A 26571-nucleotide genomic window follows, 5' to 3' on the forward strand; every position below is an offset into this window, starting at 1 on the left:
ACTGAGCTGGACACATATCACATGGCTCGTGGTGATAGGCCGCTTGACTGACAAAGCCTTGACTTGAGCGTGCAAGAAGTCAACACGCTTGTGTGTGTGCGCGTGTAGCCGTGTACTGACTGTATCATGTATGTGCAGCACACTTACCTGATCTGAGCTTGCGCTCCATACACTGATACATACAGGCAAACGGGGGCCTTCCTGAGCTAGCTGTGAACTAGTCTGGAGTGTGAGTGCTACTGCTAGTAGTACTGAGTAGTAGTGGTGCCTGGTGCAGTGGTGGCAAATGACTTACATGTATGTGTGCATGTGTGTGTGTGAGTGTGTGGTGTACTACCAGTGTACAGCGAACGAAGACCGACATGATTATCCTGGCCTCGCCGAACAGGTGATACTGTGCTGAACACGGATCGACCGAATATTTTTCTCCTTCATTTTCAGAAGCATTCTTTAGGCCTGCACACTACTCGCTACTAGTTTGCAGTGGTCGATCGGCGCGCAGTCCGTGTGTGGACGTTCTCTTTCGCCGCCATAGCGAGCCGCAGGCAGGAGCCTCTGCAGTTCTGGTCATCAAGAGACGAGTTGGACGCAGAAGTCAGCTGCGAAGATGTTCCGTCAATGCCTCGGTCCGCGGCAACTGGAGGAGATAGATCGTACTGGCCAAGGAATCAATCGATTTCCAGAGGACTTGCATAGGCACAGAAAGCGCCTGCAGACGCTGATCTTGGATGGCAATGCTCTGCGCGAGATCCCAGCGGTAAGAATGCAACATCTCTGTGAACGCGGTACTGTGCCACACGTGTCTCTTTCTCTCTGCCTGGATAGAGTGAAGTGTAATAGTTAGTTCGTGTGTTCTAGTAGTACTGGTAGAGTGGAAAGGGTCTCGCTGTCTTGCCTTGCCACTGCCACTGTCGTTCTTTCCAAGCATAGCACTAACCAGCGAGTGTACTTGTGGAGGCCTATCCCTTGCTTGATAAACAGGACTGTGCGCGGAGTTTGCTCTGCGTGTGACTGAGTCTGTATATTTCGTCATGTGTGCGTTACCACTAAAAGAAAAAAAAAGTGTGCTGTATTGTGCGAGCCTCCGATTCGCTGGGGCGAAGACGCATGCAGCTCTTGTTTGCCCCTTATCATTGCGTTTCGTCTCTGCGTTGTTCCTCTCATTCGATTGTTCCGTCGTGTGCTCTTCCTGCTGTGAGCGTCGGTTTTGTAGGTGGCATTTGCCTGCATCCAGTGGCAGTGCGCAATTACCGTGTATGTGCCAGGTGCTTCATCCAATGAGTAGAGAAAAAATAACGAAAAAGACTAGAAATCAGAGGTCAAGGGTCCGACCGATGTCACTTTCTTTGTGTCCTCGCGTGTCCGATCCGTGTTGACAGTTTTTCCAGGGTCGAGGAGGTAGAATATTTTGCTAGCTTGGTCCTGAAATTGCGAAGGCTTCCCATCCGAAGGGCTTCATTCTGTGCCGATTACGTTTGCATTGTTGTCTTTATCGCCAAAGTACATCTGGGGCTCAATCATCTCACCTCATCTGTGATAAGAAGGTCTGAGCAAAACTCGAAAAGTAACGAACTCGAAAAGTGACTTGTTTTACTCTCTCTTTCGGCCTTCCGTTTCTTGTTCTGAACGACATTGCGTGAGGGTGCGCTTGCGGACTACTTATTTCTCGGACGATTGATCAGTGCACTGGCAGCGGAAATGCGCGGCTCTGATTGCGTCGAGTAGTCCTTTCATAGGGACGGGCAACATGTCGCTCGGTTTGGTCTCTCCTTCACGCGCGCACAGTACACGAGGTGAGAGCTAGCTCATCACGTCGTGCGGGCGATGATGGCGTTGATAAGAGTGAGTCCTACTCTTTAGGGTCTGCCTCCGGTGACCACAGTCCACAGCCGCACCGCTCGTATGCGTTCCTCTGTGATTGTACTTTGTAGCAGCCAGCTAACTACTTCGTTTCACGTTAGCGTAATCAGTTTGATCTGACTGGTGGTGGTCGTTTCTTTCCCATCCTCCTGGTTATTACAGTACTCAGTAGTCAGTAGTGTTGTTACCCGCACTCGCGGGAGCTGCTTGAGAATCTGGTAGAAGGAGTGCTTGCTTCTTCGACCAGGAGCTCGAGCTCTCTACTCCGCCACGATTCAAGGGTACTCAGACTCCTCGTTTTCGGGATTTGTTGCCTGGACTATGTGCGCACCCGGTGTCGATTTTGTGTCCTCCTACCCTGGCCTTTGTAACAATAAACCTTCCTTGCGAATCAATCGCTGTTGAATGGAAGCGCAATCATGGCCATTGTAAATTCCTACTTCATAGCTCAGTTGTGAAATGACAATAATGAAGTTGTTTGATTCTGACACTGTCATGGTAGAGTAAACCAAACTAATTTTTGTCCATCTGCCAATCAAACAAAGGCATTGCCAAGCAACATCGTGGCATAAGAGCTGCTGAAACCCACGCTTACTGTGGTAAGTGCTCTGGAAAGAAAGGCTTGCTTGGTGGATTTATTATTATTTATTATTATTATTATTGCAAATAACGCTGAGTAATTACACGAATGCATAAAAACCAGCATTTGCTTCCGGGAAGGATTCACAAACATAAGACAAAAACACCATGGCTCAATAGAACAGCACATACGAAAAGCAGCTTCTATTGTCAAGTTCGAGTGGCAATGTCAGAAAGACGGTAGACTGTTGGTGAATTAGTTCATCAAATTAATGATCAGTTCTGGCGAGTTGAGCTCTGAGAAACCAGAGCTACAGTGACTCTGGATCAGACTCGAAACACGCAAACTTCTTGTGTACAACAGTGTACTCGTACTTCAAAAAATATTTTTAAAAAAGGATATGCAATATTTAACTCGGACTGTATAAGATCTGGTTACGTTGGTGGACAGTTAGTCATAACTCGTAACATGTTGTCCTTCTTTTCACAATAAAAGGATATGCACTCATTTTCCTTGAAGAACTTTTTTCTACACATGGATGTGGCTAATGTGGTTTCTCGGCACTTATGCCAGTGGTTGTGAGACGTATCCAATCCCCCACCACCACCACCGTTAGGCGCTGCATCTGCTGCTAGGGTTTACCGGGTGTTAGCAGGCGTCGTGAGTCCCTTCGGGAACGGACGCGATAATTTACTTTTTTATTTTTACTTTTCCTTAGTTTTTGTTCTACAGAACTGACGCTTTTGAGCACAGTAACTTAAATCTTCCTAGAAATTGGATAAAATAATCATCCAGTTGTTTTGTTTCCAGACGAAGTAGTAATAGTGTGAGGTGCACACAGTAACAGTACAAATAAGTCTCTTCTTTGCTGTTACTCAGAGTTCAAACACTCATCAGGCATCAAAACAAATGATTCTCGGTTGTGCATGCTTAGCTCCATCAGTGTGTGGCCACTGGTGCATGGGAAAGACGACTGGCGGCGTAACGATTAAGTGTAGCGGTTGTGAATGGTGATGGTGTTGTTGCTCCTTGGGCATTCCACATTGCCTCGCGGGGGACACACGGCCATAGCCAACATCAATGACAGCAGTAGCATTGCAGCAGCCAGGTGTGTGCTCATGGCCTTTTGTAGTGAAAACCATTTGCAAAGCGTTTATTGATCAGAGCCTGCCATAAGTGCTCAGGGTATTACTAAGAGCTCTACTTTGCAGCTACATAAAGTCGCACAAATGCCACAAACGCCGATCAGTTTACCAAGTTTCACATCTTGCACACTGAGTTTTTTGAGGTTTTGCTGTATTTTCCGGCGTGTTTGCCGCACTTTGAAACTCTTTAAAAAGAAACTCAAAAATCGCCCCTGCGGCTTAGACTCCGAATACTGGCCATGAATCACCCAGTGATATGGCGTGCCATGCATAAAATGCATGTATGGTGTCATTCTACTACTTTTATGTACTTTTTCATGCACAGAAATCCATCATTGCAGTTGTACGATGCTTCTGTGGTGTCGGATCAGAGTCAGGGACAGACAAAGAAACCTTTGCTGCAACTTCAGTTGTGCTTCTCAACTTTTTAACCTTTTGTTGTAAACGTCTTGTATACACTATTACCCATCAAGTTTGGATGGCCAAATATTCAAAATTTGACGTGCGGCTTTTACTCCGAATGTCGAAAATGATGCGAATTTTGGGCCTGAAAAAGGGCGGGGTGTTTGCGGCGTAGACCCCGGAATATACATTAGCTGTTTTGACCTTGTTAGATCTCATGCTACAAGTAAGAAGAAGGACACAGTTCAGGCTCTTCAACAACATCTTTCTCTGTGTGTTCGTCTGCATTATACCGTGTGACTCGCCTTTCTAGATCATCGGCAACTTCAACAAGCTGCAGAAGCTCAGCATCTCCAACAATGAACTGGAGCATTTGCCAGATGCCATTGCAAGACTAACGCACTTGCAGGAGCTCAATGTCAGCCACAACACTGGTGAGATGAGCTTTGATTCAGGGGCGTAGCCGGTCCCCATTTTAGGCTGTGCACGGTCGCATATGTGTAGTATGGCTGGGGCATTATGTGCACGGCAACTGCACGCTGAACGTAGGCCGGAATTTTTAGGGGGGGGGGGGGGGGACTGGAGGATGCACGTGCCCCCCCCCCCCCCTCGTGCCCTGTGTGGGCTAGTCACCTGTTGCTTGTATAATTTTTTAGTTTGCTTTCTATCGGAAGAAAATGCTGTAGCTTTGGTTGAGCAGACAGTCTAATGCCGGGTTCACACTGGGCCGATTTTTCGGCCGATGTTCCGACTCCGATATGAAATCGGCCGACTGTGTTGGACGTGTTGGATGTGTCCTGTTCACACAAGCGATTATGGTGTAGGCCTGTCTAGTGCGCACTCGCACACGTGGTACACAGCCGCGCAGGACCGTACTAGACTCTAGAGCGGAAGTGAGATCTTTTCACATGAGCTACAGGGCCGTAAGCGTGAAAAGACTAGCGTCTAGTAGTGATCCACTGCAGCCAGTTGACGATCTGCATTGACGCTCTCTGCTGTCATGGTGAGACGCCATCAGTGATTGGTCGGAGGCCCGCTTCACCACGTGCAAGCTAGAAATCGGCCGACTTTGGCCGAATAACGACCAGTCGATACTTGTCGACAAATTGCATGACAAGAAAGTTGCACAGGTTTGACGGAACCCTGTACAACAGCTCAATTCACATCAGGTGACTTCGCGCGACGATCTTGAGGATTTTTCGTACGATTCCATGTCGGCCGAGAATCGGCCTGTCGTGAACGCGGCATTAGTCAAACATAGCTGAATGTGACGTGTGTGCTCGTATGCGCTCAGGCCAATAACAGTTTGTTTCCTGGGTTACGCGTCGGCAACTCTCATCCCAGGTTGTATTCAACCATACAGCCTCTTTCCGAGTCACTATTGCCATGTGTTTGGGGAGAGCCATGCGTCTCTTCATCCCGGGACGAGTGCGACTTTGTGCTCCCGGCCCAAGCAAGAAACTTATATTCTACAGTTTCTGTAGCTAGTGATCATGCAGTGTAATTCTAAGCTTTTTTGTTTCTAGCTCTTTGTAATCACCGTAAGTAAGGTAATTGTATGGGTGGGTAGAAGCCACTATGAGCTCGGGGCATAAGCAGGCCCGCCGGAACCCGTCTGGTCGGTCATGTCATCACCGCACCAAGCTTTTGGGCACCACTGTATGTTCGCTGGGGAGGAGGTTATGCGTATCCACTATATTAGACACAACATAGGAAAATGAAAAGGGGCTCCCCTCACCATTTCCTATGAAATCAAAATGAACCGCCGGAAGCAGTTTTGATTGGTCCGGTAGTATCACGGTCTTTTATACAGTTTGTATATGATATGGCGGGTATACATGCCCTCCACAGTAGGAACACGTTTTTTGGTGTCCAAAGGGTTCGTCCGGTGATAACCTGACCAACCGAACCGGTTCTGGCGGGCCTGCATTCCAATAGTATGTACAGTCAACTTCGCGTATAACGACACTCGGCGGGGCATCAGAAAAGTGTCCTTATTCGCGAAGTGTCGTTATACCCGAAGTCTCATTATAATGTATTACATTTGGATGTGACTTTGCTCTGGGCATGGAAATTCTGTCGTTATTCGAGAATTGTTATATCCGCAGTCGTTATTAGGGACTGTATTACCAATCCCTTATTCCCCTGGTATGTTCGATCGTGTGCACTGTGCCTTGCAGGCTTGGTAGAGGTACCACAGGAGGTGCAGTCATGCAAGAACCTGGAGGTGTTGGACATCAGCGCCACGGCAGTACAGGCGTAAGTGTATGCTCATGCAAGCAGTGCATTATCTGCATTCTGTGCTCTGCATTTCCCTCCGCCGAACCGCCGATTTTGAAACCGAAAATATTTCACCACCGAAAATTTCTGCCTGTCCAGTATGTTACACTGGGGATGCTCGTATGGTAGGCATCTCAATCCTGATGACCGTTAGCGGTTACATGCTGTGTATGTTTTGTGAGATAGGCGTCCGGCCCGTGTCTGTTCCGCCTTGTTTGGCCCGCGCACATGCCAGCCCCCACCTTCCCCTTAGAGATATGGTACCGCGGTTTGCTCTGGGAGCCAAGTTAGCTCTTTGAATGAATTCTGAGTGTTGCTATGCGGGCACTGCCATGAGAGATGTGTAGACTTCGATCCACCTTGACTTGTGTGACAATGACTTACATTAATTTTGTGTGTTCACTATATGCATGTGTGTATGTGTGTGCTTTTGTGTGTTTGTGTGACGTGTGTGCATGTGTGACGTGTGTGTTCTGTGTGTATGCACGCCTGTGTGTGTGTGTGGGGGGGGGGGGGCATGTGTGTGTGTTGCACGTGCGTGTGTGGCTCTGTGTGTTCCCCTGCTCAACTAACCAACATTGCGTTGGCGCCGTCTCAGCTTGCCCGACTCTATGACGCAGATCAGCACGCTCACGCACCTGACCATCAATGACTCCGAGCTGAAAAGACTCCCGTCGGATTTGAGCGGGTGAGCCTACCTACACTAGCCATGTGTACTCTAGAATGCGGTGTGATATGTTGGGCAGTGCATCACCAGCTGCGAATTGATTTGCACACCTGATCTGGTTTTGAATACTACACTCAAACTCAGCTCCATACAGTGATGTACTTTAGCCCCATGGCAGTCTGTTGCATGAATAACTACGCGAGGTGATGCAAAGCGAAGGGCAAAAGGGGGGGGGGGGGGAGGAATGGAGAATGTGCAGAACCAGGAAGGAGACGCTGGAAAGAAACCAAAATGATGACCCAGAGCCAAAAGCCGATGGAGGACGGCGCTGATGCAACAACCTCCAGGCAGACTGCAGGCAACAGAAACTGTATAACCGGGGGCAACGAGCACTGTGTAAAATAGTAGGCCCCCTACAAAAAAACTCGTGCTAGAGCGCCGCATCCAGAACCTTGTCACTCTTTAGGCGTTGCATGCGTTGATTAGTAACTTGCTGGGGTCTGGTCACGCAGCTATACCCTACTCAATAACTCTCGGAGTGGACTGTGCTCCGATTTCTGAGTTGGCGATGGCGATGGCAGCCTTCAGGTCCGTGCAGAGATGGTCAGTTGGTGTCGTTAGTATATTGGCGCAGCTTAGGGGTCGTCACAAAAGTTATTTTGTCGTCCCTGAAACGAACATCATTGGAGTTTTTTTTTGGCGGGGGGAGGGGAGGGGGGGGGAGTGAGAGCCAAAATCGCAAGTCGATCGACACTATACATAATGGCATGTACATGCATGTGATTTTCGTCATCCAGCATAGAAAGCTGCGTTCGATTCAGAGGGAAGGGAGGGTTTCCGGTACGAAATGAATGGTGTTTTTTTTCATTTCGACGGAAAGCGAACGCGACAACCCCTCACTGGGGTGTCCCACCGCTTGGTGCATTGCTTTCTGGCTCACTATGCGCTATGGGGCCACAGCACAGTAGGGGGTCAGCAGCCCAGTGCCCAGTGCTGAGCAGACAACTTCCAGTGGGACGGTACTGAGCGGCTTGGGAATACGAGTAGGCGCGTCTGAGGCAGGCGTGTTGGGCTTGAGGGCAGGAGCGGGTGTCTTCATGTGTGCTGCCTCTAACCTTCCTAGCCTTGGCTAGCTGGAATAGTGTGCTCAGTACGCAAATGCGCAGAGCGGTACTCGTATTGAGTGGTTTCATGTCTCCATCATGTGACTAAATCTGTGTAGAAATTGAACATGGCACGTGGCCTGTGGAACCGACATGGCTCTCCTGTAAAGTCACGTGATAGCTATGAAACCACTACATACAGAAACACCGGTTGTATACAGTTGTACAGCCGCGCAGCTCCAATATTTCTGTATTACCTGATGTGTATGTACAAGTATGTGTGCCAGAAGGACTTGCCATCCCCATCCCCACCTCTACCCCGTGTCCAAAATTAGCAATGAGAAGTGCGTTTCATGGATTCCTCTTTTTTTGGCCCTAGTACGGTAATAACGTAGTATACAGGTAAAATGGGAGTATCTAGGTGGCCACTATGCTGCAGCTGATAACGTAGCTAACGCACTACTTCTGTATGCATACGACTAGGAGAGATCCACGGGGAGGGATTGAGTCATGCCAGGGGAGTAGCATGTCACTTAGCGTCAATTGCCCAGTCGGGATGTATCCAGTGGGGCTGTGGCAGCAGCGGCGTAATTGCCCCGGCTCTATTTGTCCCTGAATTGCCCGATGCGTGGATGAATGCTTGGACTGGGTACCCGTAGTTTTCTCCACCGTGCCGTGGGGTTCACCTATCTGCGTATTGAGAAGGTATCACTGCTAGTTTGAATGGTGAAACGATATGAAGAGTACTAATTCGTTGTTGCTATTTTCATCTGGTCGGTCCATTTATAGTAGTAACAGGTTCTCCATTAGCACTACCATTAACCTTGAGAGTAGCGATCGTGCTTGAGAAATGTGCCGTTATTCGCAAGTTGTCGTTATTCGTGAGTTGTCGTTATTCGTGAGTTGTCGTTATTCGTGAGTTGTCGTTATTCGTGAGTTGTCGTTATTCGTGAGTTGTCGTTATTCGTGAGTTGTCGTTATTCGTGAGTTGTCGTTATTCGTGAGTTGTCGTTATTCGTGAGTTGTCGTTATTCGTGAGTTGTCGTTATTCGTGAGTTGTCGTTATTCGTGAGTTGTCGTTATTCGTGAGTTGTCGTTATTCGTGAGTTTGAAAGTACACGTACTAGTACTCAGTCAATTAGTCACTAGTTGTGAGAATTGTGTCGTTATTTACGAGGTGTTGTTATGTCCGGGTTATTTCCGAGTTTGACGGTGCTTGCTCCTGTGAAGCGTGGCTGGTGATCTGTTCCTGCTAGTGCCTACAAGGTGCTAGTGCGGTCTCACCTGAACCCGGTCCGCAGCCTCATGCCACTATAGAAAGTGCTGTACCGTTCTGCCCAACGAACCGCCGTGTGAATGACAGATTGAAGACGTTTGGCGGGCTTGTGGGTAGCGGCGTTGCGTGATGCAGAGAGATGGAGGGCAAGGGGAGGTGTGTGTGTGTGTGGGGGGGGGGGGTGGCTTTAAAAGTCTGCTATTGCTCTCCCAATATGCTTGGACACGAGTCAAGGTGGCCATACGCATACATGTAGTAGTTAAGGTTCTATTCTTTTCCCCAAAACTTATCTCTGAAATGTTGTGTATGTTTGCCCATGTGCTGCGTTTTGTTCAGGTTGTCCAACCTGAGAGTGCTGGAGGCACGTGAAAACATGCTCAAGTTTCTACCGGTGTAAGTGCTGCCAATGCCTCCTGTGGACATGATCATAATTATGATGTGCTAGGCAGCTGAAGGCACTTGTGTGTATGTGACAAAGTGTGCACGCACACACGCACGCATACACACACACACACACACGCACTGTACTGTACTGTATTGACAGCTACCCTAACGGGTCACGCCGCCCTCCACCCAAGCATGGGTATGATGGGGGGGGGGGGGGGGCAGTGGCAACAAAAACAAAAAACAGCAAGCAGAGAGAGATAGCAGGAGAAAGACAGCGATAGTAGTACATCTGGTGTGCGACGTATAGAAAAGAGAGATGACACACACACACACACACACACACACACAGCACACACCGAGCCGTGTAGTGGAATCGACTCTGCACTGTGGATGCGGTGAATCAACTGATATGGATGCAGCTAACAAGGTCCCCCCCCCCCTCTCCCGTCGGGCACTTGTCTATGATGTTTACCATCTCATTGTTGCCGCTAGGCGCTGCACCGACACCCAGGTATTATAGTATTATTTTCAGGCCCGGTAGTGGTGGCCTGGCACGCGGCAAACATCCTAAGCTGGTCGTGTCTCCCCAACGCTATTGTAGCCGGTGGCAGCATGAGTGTGGAAACTTTACTCACTTTACACGGCATTTGTAGAGAAGGGACATCAAAGCGTTGTTGTGGTTTATACTCCGAATTTCACGCGTTAATCAGATGGCGCACCAGTTTGCACTGTTAAATTTTGGCAGTTGCGACTTTGGCGGTTTTTATCAGGTTGGTTGCTTTCAAGGTGGAGCTCGGTTTTTTAGTGCTAAATAGCTGACACTTGGCTTAGGTTGTGCTCATTGATTTTTCTTCATGTGTTCAATATGTCCTTGCACAGGTCAATAGCCAGTCTGAAGCGTCTCCAGCGCCTTGACCTCGGTAGCAACGAAATAGAGCAATTGGTAAGCTGTACACCGTACACTGTCACTCTCGGTTGCTATGGAAATGTTTGAACGATCGCTTTCCATGACAACCGATTCACCGGTCTGCACCCTAACAAAGGTTGCCACTGTGTCTGTACTAATATTGTGGAAATAAAGGGTGAGCAGCAGTATTCGGCCCTGTGCAGATATTTCCATCAACCACCATCCGCCACACCATGACTGTGCCCTCCAGGAATTCTGCGCTGCGAATGTGTCGCTTTGCTGCTGGTGTGCTGAGGCAACGTGTCCAGGTCGGCTGGAGAGCGCAGTTTTGGTGTGGCGGATGATGGAAAAATATTGTGAAAGCTCATGATAACGGTAAAAAAGGAGAAGGACACAATGTTACGAGTTATGACTAACTGTCCACCAACAGTTAGTCATATCTCGTAACATGTTGTCCTTCTCCTTTTTTTAGTAGTGACTTTTTACCATAACTGAATTGGCTCACCATCCGAGTTCAGCTCATGATAACATTCTGCCCTGTGCCGAAGCCTGTCTGGAGCGTTCTCACATATCATGTGACCAAATTAGTGCAGAAAGTGATCACGGCGTGTGGACAGTGAAACCAACATGGCCGATGTTATGCGTGGCACCACGATGTGAATTTCATGGCTTGTGCGAGGCCTAAGTGTGCGTGATTGTGAACATATATTTTTGGCTCCAACAGTAAATAATAATTATTTGCATCTCATGCAACGAAGATTTGCCACTACAGTAAAAGCTGGTGTAAGCGACCTCTTTGTTTAGCGACCGCCTGCTCTTAACCCTTTGAAGTCCGTAACTTTTTTGCTTCCACAGAATTTGTGGCAGTCACGAAAATGCGCACTCCATTTCCAACATAACTTTGGTTCTACTTCACCAATTTTGAAGATCTTGGGCTTGTTGGAAAGCTCTTGATGAGAGAAATACAATGTGCCCAAACTCGCCAAGAGCACTTTTCATTGTCCGCCACAACGCGCCCCAAACGCGAGTCCAGCTCCAGATCTGAGACGAAATCGGTCTCCTGTAGCCATTTCACTGAATCTGGCTCGGAACTGTTCAATTTTTTCGAGTAGAAGCTTACCTTGCCGTGACTTCGCGCCGCGCCGGTCCTGGCACGTGCCGCCTGTCATGAAGCTGGGAAAATCCCTTTTTTTCACGCACTGCTGACTCGCAGCACGCAGCGCAGAAAATTCGAAATGTTTGATCGCTCGCCGCTCACTCAAACTTCATCGGAGAGACTTCGGATCTGTTCGAGGCGATAGCGATTTTCTCTACCATCTCTATAGACCCTTCGATTGTTGAATTTTGTCAGGATTTGGCCGAGAACCGAAAGTTTGACTGCGCCCACACGCATACAAAATGCCCATGGTTCGACATCGAACCATGGACTCCAAAGGGTTAAGAGCCGTTTTTCCCCGCACGGACAGTTCTACACAGACACTGTGGGACCTGGTTCTAAAGACCACGTGGCTTTAACGACCGGTTTCGCCTGCACCGTGGGGTGGTCGCTTAAACTAGGTTTTACTGTATTTGCAGACTAGACTGTATCCAATCAGTACACCCATACATCTTCTTCACAACACTCTCCAAAGAGTCTCCGGGCTACACCAGTCACTGGAATGAAAATAAAAATGATCCGAATTTTATAAGAAAGGACCAACATGTTACTTGTTATCCGTAGGATCTAAATTTCTTTCTATTTCAGTGATTGGTTGTAGCCCGGAGACTCTTTGGAGAGTGTTGTGAAGATGTATGGTTGAGCAGCGGAAGTGTGTACTAAAATCTGAACCCAAGGTCGTTGGACACGCTACAGTCACTACGGTCTTGACCTTACCACTCTTTGTCCCAGGTAACCTGTGGATCAATAAAATGCACTGATTTCAGCTTCTATTATCGAAATTTTCAGGGGACGCCCACCCTCTCACGGGTAAATTTGTTCTTCAGATGGCTGACCGTACCGCCCTGAAATACCTTCCGACGCTCCTGATTCAACCTGTGTTTGTGCTATTGTGTGTCGGTGGTTGTGTTCTCGTAGCCCCGTACAATCGGGTGTCTAGTCTGTCTGGAGGAGCTAGCCCTGGACGAGAATGGCCTCACAGAACTGCCGCCGGTAAGCCATGCTCCTCACGGTGGAGTGTGCAGCATGCTTACAACACGCTTGGTATTGACTATTAACTGTTAGCATACCACTGACCACTCTCAGTTGCTATGGAAATCTGATTCTCCGGGTATTGGTGGCCGTCGCCGTGTGTTCCCTGGGGAACGAACACAATCATTTCCTTTTTTCTATTCTTCTTTGGCTTCGGGCGAAGGTCCCTAGTTTGAGTCCTGGTGGTGATGGTCAATTTTTTCTTCAGATTTTTCCCGTTTGCATTTTTCCCTCAAACCAGTGAATCTGTTTTATTTCTTCTTGTTTTTGCTTTCCACTGATCACTGGTGTGCAGCCATAACCATACGTAACCAGCGGAGTATTACACACAGCCCAGGACACTATCCGCAGGGCAGTCACACACACGGTGAACTGCAAGTGGTGCAGATGTATTGTGCCTTGTTGCAAGCCAATTGTCACAGCACTTCTGCTTTTCGTATGTCCTCACCTGCTGCAGGAGTTGAACGGTTTTGCAGCGCTGCGGGAGCTGGACATCTCCAAGAACGCACTGGTCAAGCTGCCCACTGAGTTCTGTGAGCTGAAGTCCTTGACGGACCTGTATATGTCTGAGAACTGCCTGACGGAGCTACCCGAGGAGATAGGTAGGTCTTGCCAGGGCAGGGCTGGGTAGGGCGTGCGTGCGTGCGTGTGCATATGTGTTTGTGTGTGTGTGTGTGTGTGTGTGTGTGTGTGTGTGTGTGTGTGTGTGTGTGTGTGTGTGTGTGTGCGTGTGTGTGCGTGTGTGTGTGTGTCCCATATGGTGCAGTGGTATGTGCAGCGATTTCCAATCGATAGGTTGCGGGTTCGATTCCCGACGATTATGGTCACACACGTCTTTCTTCTCTTTCTCAGACTCTTCCTGACTTTTCTTTCATTCTCCTGGGTGGTTACCAACAGCCAGTGCATGCCGGAGTATGTGGTGTGATGTGTGTGTGGGAAAAAAAAGAAAAGAAAAAAGAAAAAAGAAAAAGACCAAAAATAGGGATTCACTGGCCAGAAAAAGTCACTTCAAATAGCTGTATGGTGTAGACCAGGCTGAATAGTGACGGTCAATTCTTCAGCCTTGCAAGCTGTTGAATGGTGCAATCCCAGCACAAGTTGCTATGGCTTCTGCCGTAGCATTGCTATCATCGCCTCCGGCGATGGGCGTCAAAGGTCAAGGTCAAGGTGTGTGTGTGTGTCCCATATGGTGCAGTGGTATGTGCAGTCGATTTCCAATCGAGAGGTTGCGGGTTCAATTCCCGACGATTATGGTCACACACGTCTTTCTTCTCCTTCTCGGACTCTTCCTGACTTTTCTTTCATTCTCCTGGGTGGTTACCAACAGCCAGTGTATGCCGGAGTATGTGGTGTGGTGTGTGCGTGTAGAAAAAAAAAAAAAATGAAAAATAGGGATTCACTGGCCAGAAAAAGTCACTTCAAACAGCTGTGTGGTGGATACCAGGCTAAAAATAGTGGCGGTCAATTCATCAGCCTTGCAAGCTGTTGAATGGTGTAATCCCAGCACAAGTTGCTATGTCTAACATAGCTGTTCGCTATCATCGCTTCCGCGATGGGCATGTCTGAGGTCTGAGGTGTGTGTGTGTGTGGCCACGTCCTCAACTATCACATCTGACTATCCCTGTCCCTGTGTGTACATTTCCAGGTCAGCTGACTAGCTTGCAACTGCTCAAAGTTGACGGCAATCAGCTCACGTCCGTACCGGAGTCTATAGAAAAGTGAGTCAAAAGTTGAATGTGTTGCCAGGACACCATGCTGATATTGTTTTTAAATCACACTGCTGGCACTATGTGCTTGCTGGTGAACATGTAAGTTAGCACACACTGTAGAGAAGCCATTGCAAAGCCTACTGTCTGTCGCAAACTTTCCCTACACCATTGGCACATTGGTGATGCCAAGAGTCCATAATCCCCCAGAGTGCGCAACTGGGACGGGGTTGTGGGACGGCGTAATCCGTGATGTACGTCATTTTTGGGCGTCGGACTTGCTTCATTCCGTCGTCGCGGTTCACCACGGAAATATCACGGGCACACTTCCCCTACTCATGATGTCGCACTATGACCTGCGACACGGATTTCGCCGTCCCAGATCTGATCAGTGAAGTTGCGCACTCTAGGGGAATATGGACTCTTGGTGAGACTGTATGACCAGCAGGAATGCCATTCTCTTTGGTAGGTGCCATTTCTATCACTGCTTTGACCTACTAGAAAGCTGGACAACAGGACGTGTTAGCGGCTGCTCATATCACTAATGTGCCAATAATGAAGAGGAATGGTGCGAAAGGCCTCTTCCGAGTTACCAGTGGCGTTTGTGCTACAGGCATGTGCTAATTTGTCTTCCTCCAACAAAATCTGTATTGAATCCAATGTGTATGTGTATGTGTGTACACATGTGTGTGTGCGTGTGTGTGTGTGTGTCCGTGCGTGCGTGTTTACATTTCCTTGTGTCCAGACTAACTGAACTGAGAGAGCTGGTGCTTTCGGACAATGCGATCGACGTGAGTGCTCAGGAATTCCGCCACGTTCCGGCTCTGGTCCCTGTTGTCTATCGAACACCAGCAGTTCTAGTGCTTAGTGTGTTCTTTACCTAGCGTGCAAGTAACTAGTTTGTACGGTATATCCCCCTGTGGAACACAGCAAAACCTCTGTTTGCCGGACCCTGTACAAAACTGCGGAATCCTGTATGGAACGGACGAAAAATTTACGCACCGACGTGCTGTGGATCACACCTGCATCCCCGGATCAAGCGGAATCCTGTCATATCAGGACAGTTTCCGCTACACCAAGGGCGTGCGGTTAGGGCAGGGTTTAGTGCACATAATATCTCCCTCGTTTTGCAACGACATCTCCGGTTCTATCCATGATGTAACCGTAACTATTATGACGTCATCTGTTCTGCTCATGACGTAATGATTCTACCTTTTTTCTGTGCAGACTCTTCCCACTGGCATTGGTCGGCTGAGGAAACTGGAGTCACTGCACGCCGACAAGAATCACCTGTCCGCCATACCCTACCAGGTGAGAGCATACGTGATCAGCATACGTGATCAGCATACGTGATCAGCATACGTGATCAGCATACATGATCAGCATACATGATCAGCATGCATGATCAGCATACGTGATCAGCATACATGATCAGCATAGGTGATCAGCATACATGATCAGCATACATGATCAGCATGCATGATCAGCATGCATGATCAGCATAGGTGATCAGCATAGGTGATCAGCATACATGATCAGCATGCATGATCAGCATAGGTGATCAGCATGCATGATCAGCATGCATGATCAGCATGCATGATCAGCATAGGTGATCAGCATGCATGATCAGCATACATGATCAGCATGCATGATCAGCATACATGATCAGCATAGGTGTACAGTCACGCAGAGGCGTACCAGCCGGTCTACCCGGTCTGGCTTTGCCCGGACCACTTTTTTTTTACACAATGCTCAAAGTGCCCAGAATGCAGGGTTTTGCACCCCAGTTTCAAAAGTTTCACGGGGAGACCCCGGATCCCCACCTCCGGCCAGACCACCTCCAACAGCTGTGCTATGCGTCTGTAACGTAACTGGTCCTCCTCTGAGGGGGTGTACGGCCGCTTCACCAGAGTATTGTATCATCTGTATCATACGTGTAGCATGACCGGTGCATGTGATCATGCATGGTCATTATGTGCATGCCGAACCTAGGTCGAACTGTTTAGGGGGGGGGGGGGGGGCACACACGTGTGTGCCCCCCCCCCCCCCCCCCCAGAGACCCATACGAGCTACTCGCCTGAGTAAAACCTGCCAAGGCGACCACTCTGATAAGGCGACCACCTGCCTCAGACAACCACCGCAAAAAGGACGAAGGAGTGTAATTTCCAGTCAAACGACCCTGGATAAGGAGACCGCCTGTACACAGCGACCACATTTGAAGTTGCCGTGAGCGATGGTCGCCTTGGCCAGGTTTCACTGACAGTATCGCTAGCTCACATTGCAGTGAAAACAACGGAGTAACCTCTGATGTATACGGTGCTACTCGATGAAATCCCATCAAGCGAGTCAACACCACATCAAGCGAGTCAACACCACATCAAGCGAGTCAACACCACATCAAGCGAGTCAACACCACATCAAGCGAGTCAACAGCACACCGGGCCGGGCGGTGTGCAGTAGCCCTAGACCTGGAACCACTCGGATGTGAACTGATTCAGGGCGCCAACTTGACTCCTGTGATTGGATTTCGTTGAGCAGGACTGTATATTATTGTGAGGTGGAGAAAGCAGAAGATTTCCGCCTGTTTATCATAGATTTAGTTCACAACTTCCACACAGGCACTCTGCGGTTGACCTTGTTCACCACACCGGGCAGAAATACGATTACAAATTGTGTGTGGTGCATGTGTGTGTGTGTGTGTGTGTGTGTGTGTGTGTGTGTGTGCGTGTGTGTGTGTGTGTGTGTGTGTGTGTGTGCGCGTGTTTGTGTGTGTGTGTGTGTGCGTGTGTGCGTGTGTGTGTGTGTGTGTGTGTGTGTGTGTGTGTGTGTGTGTGTGTGCGTGCGTGCATGTGTGTGTGCGTGTATGTGTCATGGGGTGGCATTATTTCTGGTGTTTCTGTGCAGCTCGGAGACTGCACAGCTCTGCACATTCTGACGTTGCGTGACAACCAGCTGACGGATGTGCCCCGCTCCATTGGTCAGCTGACCAGCCTGCGTGTCCTGGACTTGGCCTGCAATCAGTGAGTGGACAACGATGGATATGTCGTTACTGTGTGCATGTGGAGGCTCGGTTGAAGAACGAGTGTGATGCAGCTGCATGGTACAGCGCTGGAGGACGTTTTGGACGAATTCACTAGATGGCGGTGGAGTCATTGGGTTGTGTCGCTTCTCCTGCACCCCTCCCCAATTCTCAGATCTTGGATGTTATGCCCCTTGCACAGATGTTTATGTACTGTATTTGCTTGAATACGAATCACACCTATTTACGCGGACACTAAACTACAGGGCCACTAGAGACTTACAATTTAGCGTGGCCTACCACTGAAGTGATTATATTGGACGTTTATGATGTAGCAAACCTGAAAATGGGGGTGCGACTTGGTGATATGGTATGGTGGTGTTCTTGTCCATTTTTTGCTCATGTCTCTGTCTCCCTGTTCACGTACTTGCATTTGTGCATGCACACTCGTGTTCTTTTAGGATTCAGCGCCTGCCGTACAGTTTAGCTGAGCTGAAACTGAAGGCGCTCTGGCTCTCAGAAAGACAGGTAAGTGTGTTTGCGTGTTGGTCTCGACAGCAGGGCCTACTGCGTAGCACTGCTCCGCTTGTCAATCAAACTTGCAGCTGGCTCTTGCCCACTAACTTGCCATCTCCCTTACGTCCAAACCAGGTGCGCTCGTGATCATGTGACGTCTTCTGCAGACTGTATGCAATCATGAATCATGCATCAAAGACAACATTTTGATGTTTTTCGTCTGGTGATGAAACCACCTACCATTGGAATGTGTGCCAACATGTCCCAAGCACAACATGCCTTTCGTCTTTTGACGAAACCACCCACCTTTGTAATGTGTGCAGGCATTCTGGGCACAACAGTTCACAGTTGTGGGAACACTTTGTGTCAAGCATCATGCCGCAAGATGTACACTGTATGCTGGTGTAACTACATCCACACCTTGCTGTCAACGGGAAGCTGTTCTAAGAAATCATGTTAGGCCAGCCGCCACGGCTACACCACTCGCTGCAGTTGGCCCGGTTGGTGCCATCCTTGAAGCTCCAACCTTCTTGTACTGTACATGCACAGTCAAACCTCGTTAGGACGAACTTCAAGGGACTGAACAAATTTGTTTGTCTTATCGGGAGTTCTTCTTATCTAGATCTGACAAAAAATCGATATACATAATCAGATGGATTGTATTTACGTGAAGGTGCATGCTGTTGTACATGGGAAGCATGTTATTCTTAGCATAAGCCAGAAACAGGTAAGTACAATGACAAAGTGCAATGAATCACGACTGTGTCGAAAGTTCGTACAACGCACTGATTGATTTGTTCAAAACACGCTTGAAAACAATTTGCATTGTACGTACAATATGACCTCGACTATTGAAAAAAAGAAGAAGAAAAAAGGCAGCCAGCGTACGCGCACGCTCGTGGACCGAAAGTTCGTACTACATGTACATGCCCACACTGACTTTGTTCAAATCACACTTGAAAATAGTTCGTCTTCGCGAAAGTTCGCTGTACAGAAGTTCGTCATAAACGAATAATTTTGACTTGAATTGATGCCTGGCCAACCATAGGATTGGCCTTAGTTCGTACTAATGGAAAGTTCGATTTATCAGTGTTCGTCCTAACGAGGTTTGGCTGTAGTGCGCTGATCACTGAAATCCACTGGTGCGGGTCAAGTTTGCGCCTTGCACCAGTTAACTCCCCCAGTGTTTTTACGGGTCTAGGGCTGCACAACGCCCGGCGCGTACTTGACAGTCAGATTTCGTTGAGCAGCTCTGTTTGTCCGCTGCAAGATCTTTGGCAGTGCCGTAAAATACCGTTGATCCGCCCCCCAAGCCATGTCGTTTCCCAGCTAGTTTTCCGGCAGAAGGCGGGAATTAGATCAAGTTGTTCAAGTGCAGTACGATGTACAACAAAGCGGAAGATCAGACCTGGCATGCTGGATTGTGCGCATTTTCATCCTGTACTTGCACGTATTGTGTACAGCAGTGCTAGGGTCGGTTCAACATCGTATTTAGTTGTATACGCCGATGTCGCTTCACAGGCAGAAATTCAACAGGGGGCGGGAATTAGAGCGGGGGCGGATCAGCGGTACTTTACGGTACTCGCGCATGATCTCTTGACTGTAGGAATACGTGGCTAGATGATGGACAGCCTCTGTCATAGCAATAACACATCCCAAGCCAATTTCTATCATGTTTTTTCATGTGTATGCAGAGCAAGTCTCTGCCCAATCTGGAGAAGGCTATCGACACGGATTCCGGAGATGTGTTCGCAGCATGTGATCTCCTTCCCCAACACCCCAGAGAAACAGGTAAGGGCTCTCACTGTCTTCGTGGATCAGCTACAGGGCTGGCAACTGAAATGCGACCCCTGAGCCCCTGAACCCCTGAGCCCCTGAACCCCTGAGCCCCTGAGCCCCTGAACCCCTGAGCCCCTGAACCCCTGAACCCCTGAACCCCTGAACCCCTGAACCCCTGAGCCCCTGAACCCCTGAGCCCCTGAGCCCCTGAGCCCCTGAACCCCTGAGCCCCTGAACCCCTGAGCCCCTGAACCCCTGAACCCCTGAACCCCTGAACCCCTGAACCCCTGAACCCCTGAGCCCCTGATCCCCTGAGCCCCTGAGCTCGCATCGCAAAGACCCGACACGGGATAGTAAAACTACGAAATGGAGACTGCTAGAATGTGAACGCATCGCTAAAGGGTTGGATTTCAGTTTGCCAGCATTGTATATAATTACTGACAGTTTTAAAGAGGAAATTATGTAAGTTTTCCGTGAATGCTGATCCCCCCTTTCTGCTACCATGAGTTTCTAATTTTCATGGGCACGTGGATATGCTTGGACTCGTTGACGGCTCTAGCAGTATTTCAACTCGCCCTCTCCCCAAAATTACAAAAACATAATTCATGCCTTTCCGAAACCGATGAAATCATTATACCGTTGTTTGTGGACTTCTCCTAATTCTGCTAGTCGCTGTTCTTCACCCAGCTGTTCTTCACTCAGTGCTAACATTTGGTTGTGAATACCGCTGTGTTAGCCCCTGAAGGCCGGACTAGGTCGAAAGCAGTCCTCACTTACAAGGCATTATTATTATTATTATTATTATTTCACAATCACGATGACATAGTGCCAATAAGCATGTGATGCGGGCGATTTTAACCAGCCATGGTGGGGACAACTGAGAAAAAGAAGGAGAAGAAAAAGAGAAAAGAAAACAAAACAAAAGGAGTACTATAGGAACCTGGAGAGAGCAGTATGAAGATTAGGCTAGCAATGGAAAACAACGAATTCAATTCAATTCAACTTAGGCGCGGGCAGAATGGAACAAAATGCAGCGAAGGTATCACGAGACTTTACCTCCTGCGGAAGCCGAGACCAATGAGAATAGGACTTGAACAGAGGGGATTTTAAAAGGATCGATGACCTTGCAAGTGGGAAATGGAGAGAACATCTAGTACGCGAGCTATTATTGAACCAGCTTAAATACGCAAGTGCATGAGGAGGAGCAAGTTGAAGCTTAATACGGTGAATGAATTTGCATGCCGAGTGGGGAAAGCGTTCTGAGAGAGGGGAAGAGGAAGCCAAAATGTATAGCGTCTGAGAGGAGGTCAGAGGGGGCATGCGAAATATTAATCGAAGTAATTTACGGTGGGTGACTTCTAACCGATGCATAAGAGCGGAGGATAGACCGGAGGACCAAACGAGAGAGCAGTAATCAAACAAAGGAAGAACATAAGAGTGATAAATTTGTATTCGACAACCATGGTGTAGATGGGAGATGTGAGGAGAAATGCAGCCTATCGCGGAGCAAACTCGCTTTTCAATATAGGTTACGTGCGAATCCCAGGACAAGTGTTCATCAAGAAATATACCAAGGTGTTTGTGATTTTTAACAATGTTGATAGCAATGGGATCATCAGGGAAAGTAAAAAGCCGAGTCGTAAGGAGGGTGAGGTCACTGGAGGGTCGTGGGGGGATACAAAGGATTGCCGTTTTCGACACATTGGGGCGGAGTTTCCACTTCGACATCCAGCGCACAACTTGATTAATGTGATACTGTAGCGAGTCGCAGGCTTGCAATAAGCCTGGCTCGGTTATATGGAGCGCTGTATCGTCCGCGTAGAGTGAGGTATGATCCAAACCTGCCAAATCATTAACGTATACGATGAACAATAGAGGCCCCAAGATAGAGCCCTGGGGCACTCCAGAGTGGACTGTTAGAGGGGCGGACAGGGCATGTCCAATTCGGACACTCTGTCGACGTTCAGTGAGATAGCTGGTGAGCCACTGCAGACACGTCCCGGCTACGCCAAACGCTGCTAACTTATGGAGGAGACCCCTTGTCCAGACAGTGTCAAATGCTTGACACTGTCTGGACAAGGGGTCTCCTCCATAAGTCCAGACAGTGTCAAGCATTTGCATACTTCTCATATCAACAATATCATGTGGAGCTGTACGAGGAGTCAGCCAAGTGCAGTCACTTGTGCATGTGCATGCAACTGACAATGAAGCTAAATTTGAGCGATTGCTTGGTGCAGTATATCACCTTTGCGTCTTGTCCTTGCCTTACAACAAAACCAGCATAATGATTCGGCGGAATTAGTGAAGAAGTTGGTTCTCTCTCTCTTTCCCTCTCTCTTCCAGATTCAGAGTTGGAAGATGAGCAGAATAACCGGAAACCGATTGACCCGGATGAGGAGCGTCATGTAGCGTTTGCACCAGACCCCAACAAGCCCGAGTCAGTTCCACCGATTGTCGGTGAGAAGGTGAGGATGGAAAGAGAGACTATCTCCTCTCTCTCTCTCTCTGTAGATAGTCCCAATTCCCATCACCCGCCCTGTTCCCACGGCTACCCTCTACCGGGCAGTTTGTGTATGGGTAATGGCTTCGTGAGATCTGTCAAGTGATGCGTATTCTTCGGACATTCTTGGACTTTTTTTCGCATATCTGTTTGTGCATCCAGGCCAATGTTCTGATGCGTCAGAAGACACCATACCGTAATGAGTTGAAGGAGATCAAGGAGGTGGCTCGCAAGAAGCACATGGAGGAGAAGAGAGTAAGCCAGAAAATGCCACCATCATCTGCATATCCGAATCTAGGTGTCAATGTTGATTTCATGTGCACAGAGCAAGGCAATCTTGCAACTCTGAGGACCTGCGCCGAATCTAGTTGTTGACATTGATTCAGTGTGCGCAGAGCAAGGTACTCCCGCACCTCAGAGGAGCCCCGGTGTACATGCTTATTGTCTTGTTAGCTGTACTAACACTAGGCGTGATGTGTATGATTTCCTTTGTGTGTGTGTGATCGTGTGTTTGGCAGGCATCCGTTGCTTCCAGGTCTCTGTCTGTCAGCCCCGATTTGCCACGTGAGCCGGTGAGTCGTTCGTGCGGTGTGTATACATGTCCCCCGTGTTTGTTTGAGCACATGTTGATGGGTGCACACCTTAATGCGTCTGCTTGTACAGCATACTAAACCATGAAGGCTTGATTTGACATTTGGACGTGTGTCCGGCGTAGGTAGTTCAGCACAGTACCGCCAGCTATTATCGTAGTCGGCATTTTGGGGCCCTCGAAACATTTTCAACATCTAGAGTCAATGATCGTCGCATTCCTTTAAAAAAAGTTTCTAACAATGAAAAGTAGCAGCGTACTGCCACTACCATAGCAACCGCAGCGTGTCCGACCCCGCCGCTGTGACATAGGGTGTTAAAAACGTTGACTTGGCCATTTCTGGGAAAGCTACCCAGAAATGTATGTTAGTGCTATGGCTCTTTACAAAGGAAGGTCGCTATTTAAAATGCCTATTGCAGGCGCGTCAGACACGGTTCGGCGACGACTGCGGTATTGACCGTACCACTCTTCGCCCCGGGTACCCCTTCAATCAATGAAACACACTGATCTGGGCTCTAAATTTCCAAAATGTTCGCCTCAGCACCCCCCCCCCCCCCCCCCCGAGTAAATTGTACTTCAGATGGCTGACCGTACCACACTAAAATACCTTCCGACGCGTACTATATACCTAAGCATTACCAGTTGGGCAATCCACTGTACAAGGCGTTATTCAACGCGTATAACACTTTGCTGTTGTGCTGTTGTGCTGTTGCTGTTGCTGTTGCTGGCATGCATGCGTGTGCGTTGTGCTCAGGCCGAGGCTAGCTTTGTGCGCAATCCCGGTGTCAGTCTGGGCTTCAGCGTGGCCGGAGGCACTGGCGTAGACCAGCCGTTTAGAGATGACGACGATGTAAGATTTTATGTCTTAGTTTTAAGTCTATTTTTCGCACTTTAAACCGGGTAATTTTTTACGGGATCGATTTGATGCAATTTTGTGTCCTATTTCTAGGGTTTCCGAAATTCTATCTATTCAAATTTCACATCTTATAGTATTGTCTTGGACATGGAAATCCGGTCGCACATCTAGCAGCCCCAGGGCGTTGGCCATGCAGCCGTGGATAAGCGGTGCACATACGCGCGTTTATGCGCTGCAGCATGCTGGTCGCATCGGATCAACACGTGCACTGCACGCAGCGTTCTGTACGCGCTTAGGGCGCCGGCCCCGGTCAATCGACTGGATTTCCATGTCCACGACAGTACATGTGCAGAGTTGCGGTACAGACCTATGTGTATCTACAATTGATTTGCGTGTCAACAACAATTCGAGTCTTTGCAGGACAGTTGTGTTCGTCCTGCTCTGAATACACTGTGTATATTGCATGAAGGAGAATTCTGTACGAGAGTCGCTGCTGGTCCAATGCCGTGTTCCTATTGTGGCAGGAGCACGCCGTTATAGCTAGGATATTACCTACCCAACCATCGGACCAGCGAATAATCTTGTGTTCCACTTTCGCGGCATCACCCCCCACGCACACAAAGACACACATGTTGTACCTGCGCCTGTGTCACGACGTTGACATGATGTTCAACGTCATGAGATTATTTGCAGTACACGTCATAGTTTGTGTTCTCTACCCCGGTTTTGTTTCCGCGTTCCCACACCGAAGCTGGGCCGCGTGTTTATTATTTCTACTGACTCACTCACCTCTTGGCGACTTCCTCCATGTTTTTTCCTCCTTTTTTCTCTGCGCAAGCGCCTTGCGCTTTAGTCGTCGTCTTCTTTCAGTTCACAGCAAGAACAATAATTATTTACCTCTTGTGCAGTGTCAGTCAAATTCAGTCAAATCAAGCTCTCCCGATCCCAAGAAACTGTCTGGCGTGTGCACAAAGTGGTGCCGAAACCCGGGACATGAACCGCACCGGAGCTCGAAACGAGCCGTGCGTACCATTCCAATCTTGAGAAAGATAGACTCGACTCAAATAATTTGTAAGCAGCTTGCCCGATTTGGGTCGTCGAGCTAACATGCCGAAGAGAGCAGTGACGACCGGCACGCAGATCATGCGCCGGGCCAAGATCGCGCAGCTGCAAGGATCCATCGACGAACTCGTCAAAGAGGCCGAACTCCTTTTATCGAAGGAAGGAGGTCAAAGGGCCGACGAGTTGTCGCCAGAACACGTGGACTCGGATCCAAAAAAGCTAAGTACACTTGTGGATTGTATTGTTGAAGAATTGTACGCATATGATGAGGCGTGTGATGCATTGGCCAGTGTTTTGGACTCGGAGACTCTGGAGGGTTCAGATGAGGCTCTGCAAACGGAGATCTGCGATGTGGTTGCGTATTCGGTACGCATCAGAGGGTCAATTGTTGAATGCAAGCGATCTCCGCAGTACAGAGCCCAGACGAACCGTCCAGAAGCTGCTACTACTAGTACTAGCTCACCAAGTAGCACCAAGAGTACGGGCAGTGCGGGTATCAAACAAGAAACTAGTATGGTTGATTTGTCCAGCATCCAACAGTCAATAGGAGATCTTGTTCGTACGCAGTCTATTACACATAGTCAACACCAGCAAGTATTACAGTCGCAAGAGGATCTAATCAAACAACACCAACTAGTCGTACAACACATGCAAGCATCATCACCTCAACCACAACCAGCTCCCACAAGTTCAGTCAAATTGCCCAAATTTGAAATACCAACATTTTCTGGTGATTTCCTGAAATGGGCTGAGTTTCACGATATGTTTGTTGCGTCTATTGATGCGAATCAAGGGTTGTCGGGTGTCCAGAAACTGTCGTACCTAAGAGATCACGTAACGGGTTTGGCTCGGGATGCCATAGCTGGCTTGCCCATATCAGATACCAACTACACAACCGCGCTTGACATTCTCCGCAAACGTTTCGGGAATGATCAGCTTCGCGTCAATGCACACTACACGGCAATCATGGACTTACCGCCTGCGTCCAACGCTACTCCATCTTTGCGTAGGTTGCACGATGCGTTGGAGGTGCACTTGCGAAGCCTCACAGCGCTTGGTGAGAATGTTAATCAGGCGGTGTTTGTGTCAATGATTACGAACAAATTGCCACGCACCACGCTAGCGGCTTTGGAATTAAAAAAGGGGCCACAATCCTGGACCGTTTCGGACTTGCGCGCTGCAGTAGCCAACTTCATAATAGCGAATGAAGCGGAGGACGCTTGGAGAACGCCGAACTTTGCTATCAAGCAAAGTATCCAGTACTGATTCCCCAAACGCATCCCATCACCCAGCTCATCATCAACGATTGTCACCTGATGACGATGCATGGCGGCGTTGCACACACGCTATCAAGACTGCGTTACGAGTACTGGTTACCACGAGGGCGTGCAACAGTGAAGTCATTCATCACTAAGTGCCTGACTTGCCGGAAGCACCACGGTGGTCCATACCGCACCCCAGATATGGCCCCGCTTCCATCTGCCCGCGCAACAAGATCTATCCCGTTCACCCATGTGGGACTAGATTACTTCGGTCCTCTGCTCGTCAAGCACCAGCCAAGTACCAAGAAGGTATGGGTCCTCCTAGTGACATGTATGGCAACTAGAGCTGTCCATCTAGAACTGGTGGCAGACATGACCACAGAGGAATTCCTGCTAGCGTTCCGCAGGTTCGTGTCGTTGCGTGGTTGCCCTGAAGAGGTAGTGTCTGACAACGCGCCACAATTCATCCTAGCTAAGTCTGTTCTGG

The 26571-nt window shown here is 48.8% G+C and overlaps 1 protein-coding gene across 2 annotated transcripts in view; it reads left to right on the top strand.

Annotated features, from left to right (window-relative positions):
* The first annotated feature begins 358 nt into the window (after positions 1 to 358).
* The window catches only part of LOC135819769 (protein scribble homolog), a 37963-nt gene continuing 11750 nt past the window's right edge, over positions 359 to 26571 (top strand). Inside the window, exons 1-18 of one of the 2 annotated variants that reach the window (XM_065333034.1) lie at positions 359 to 757; positions 4301 to 4421; positions 6168 to 6246; positions 6866 to 6955; positions 9650 to 9706; positions 10580 to 10643; positions 12682 to 12756; positions 13253 to 13397; positions 14441 to 14513; positions 15247 to 15292; positions 15729 to 15812; positions 17406 to 17521; positions 17982 to 18048; positions 19731 to 19827; positions 22159 to 22280; positions 22478 to 22570; positions 22834 to 22887; positions 23659 to 23754. In XM_065333034.1, coding sequence (XP_065189106.1) covers positions 608 to 757; positions 4301 to 4421; positions 6168 to 6246; positions 6866 to 6955; positions 9650 to 9706; positions 10580 to 10643; positions 12682 to 12756; positions 13253 to 13397; positions 14441 to 14513; positions 15247 to 15292; positions 15729 to 15812; positions 17406 to 17521; positions 17982 to 18048; positions 19731 to 19827; positions 22159 to 22280; positions 22478 to 22570; positions 22834 to 22887; positions 23659 to 23754 — 1629 coding nt within the window. In that variant the 5' untranslated portion in view covers positions 359 to 607. The remainder of the gene's footprint in view (positions 758 to 4300; positions 4422 to 6167; positions 6247 to 6865; positions 6956 to 9649; positions 9707 to 10579; positions 10644 to 12681; positions 12757 to 13252; positions 13398 to 14440; positions 14514 to 15246; positions 15293 to 15728; positions 15813 to 17405; positions 17522 to 17981; positions 18049 to 19730; positions 19828 to 22158; positions 22281 to 22477; positions 22571 to 22833; positions 22888 to 23658; positions 23755 to 26571) is intronic. The other variant, XM_065333035.1, reaches the window with a different exon arrangement.

This window comes from Sycon ciliatum, chromosome 6 (assembly GCF_964019385.1).
Source record: "Sycon ciliatum chromosome 6, ocSycCili1.1, whole genome shotgun sequence".
Classification (NCBI taxonomy): Eukaryota; Metazoa; Porifera; class Calcarea; order Leucosolenida; family Sycettidae; genus Sycon; species Sycon ciliatum.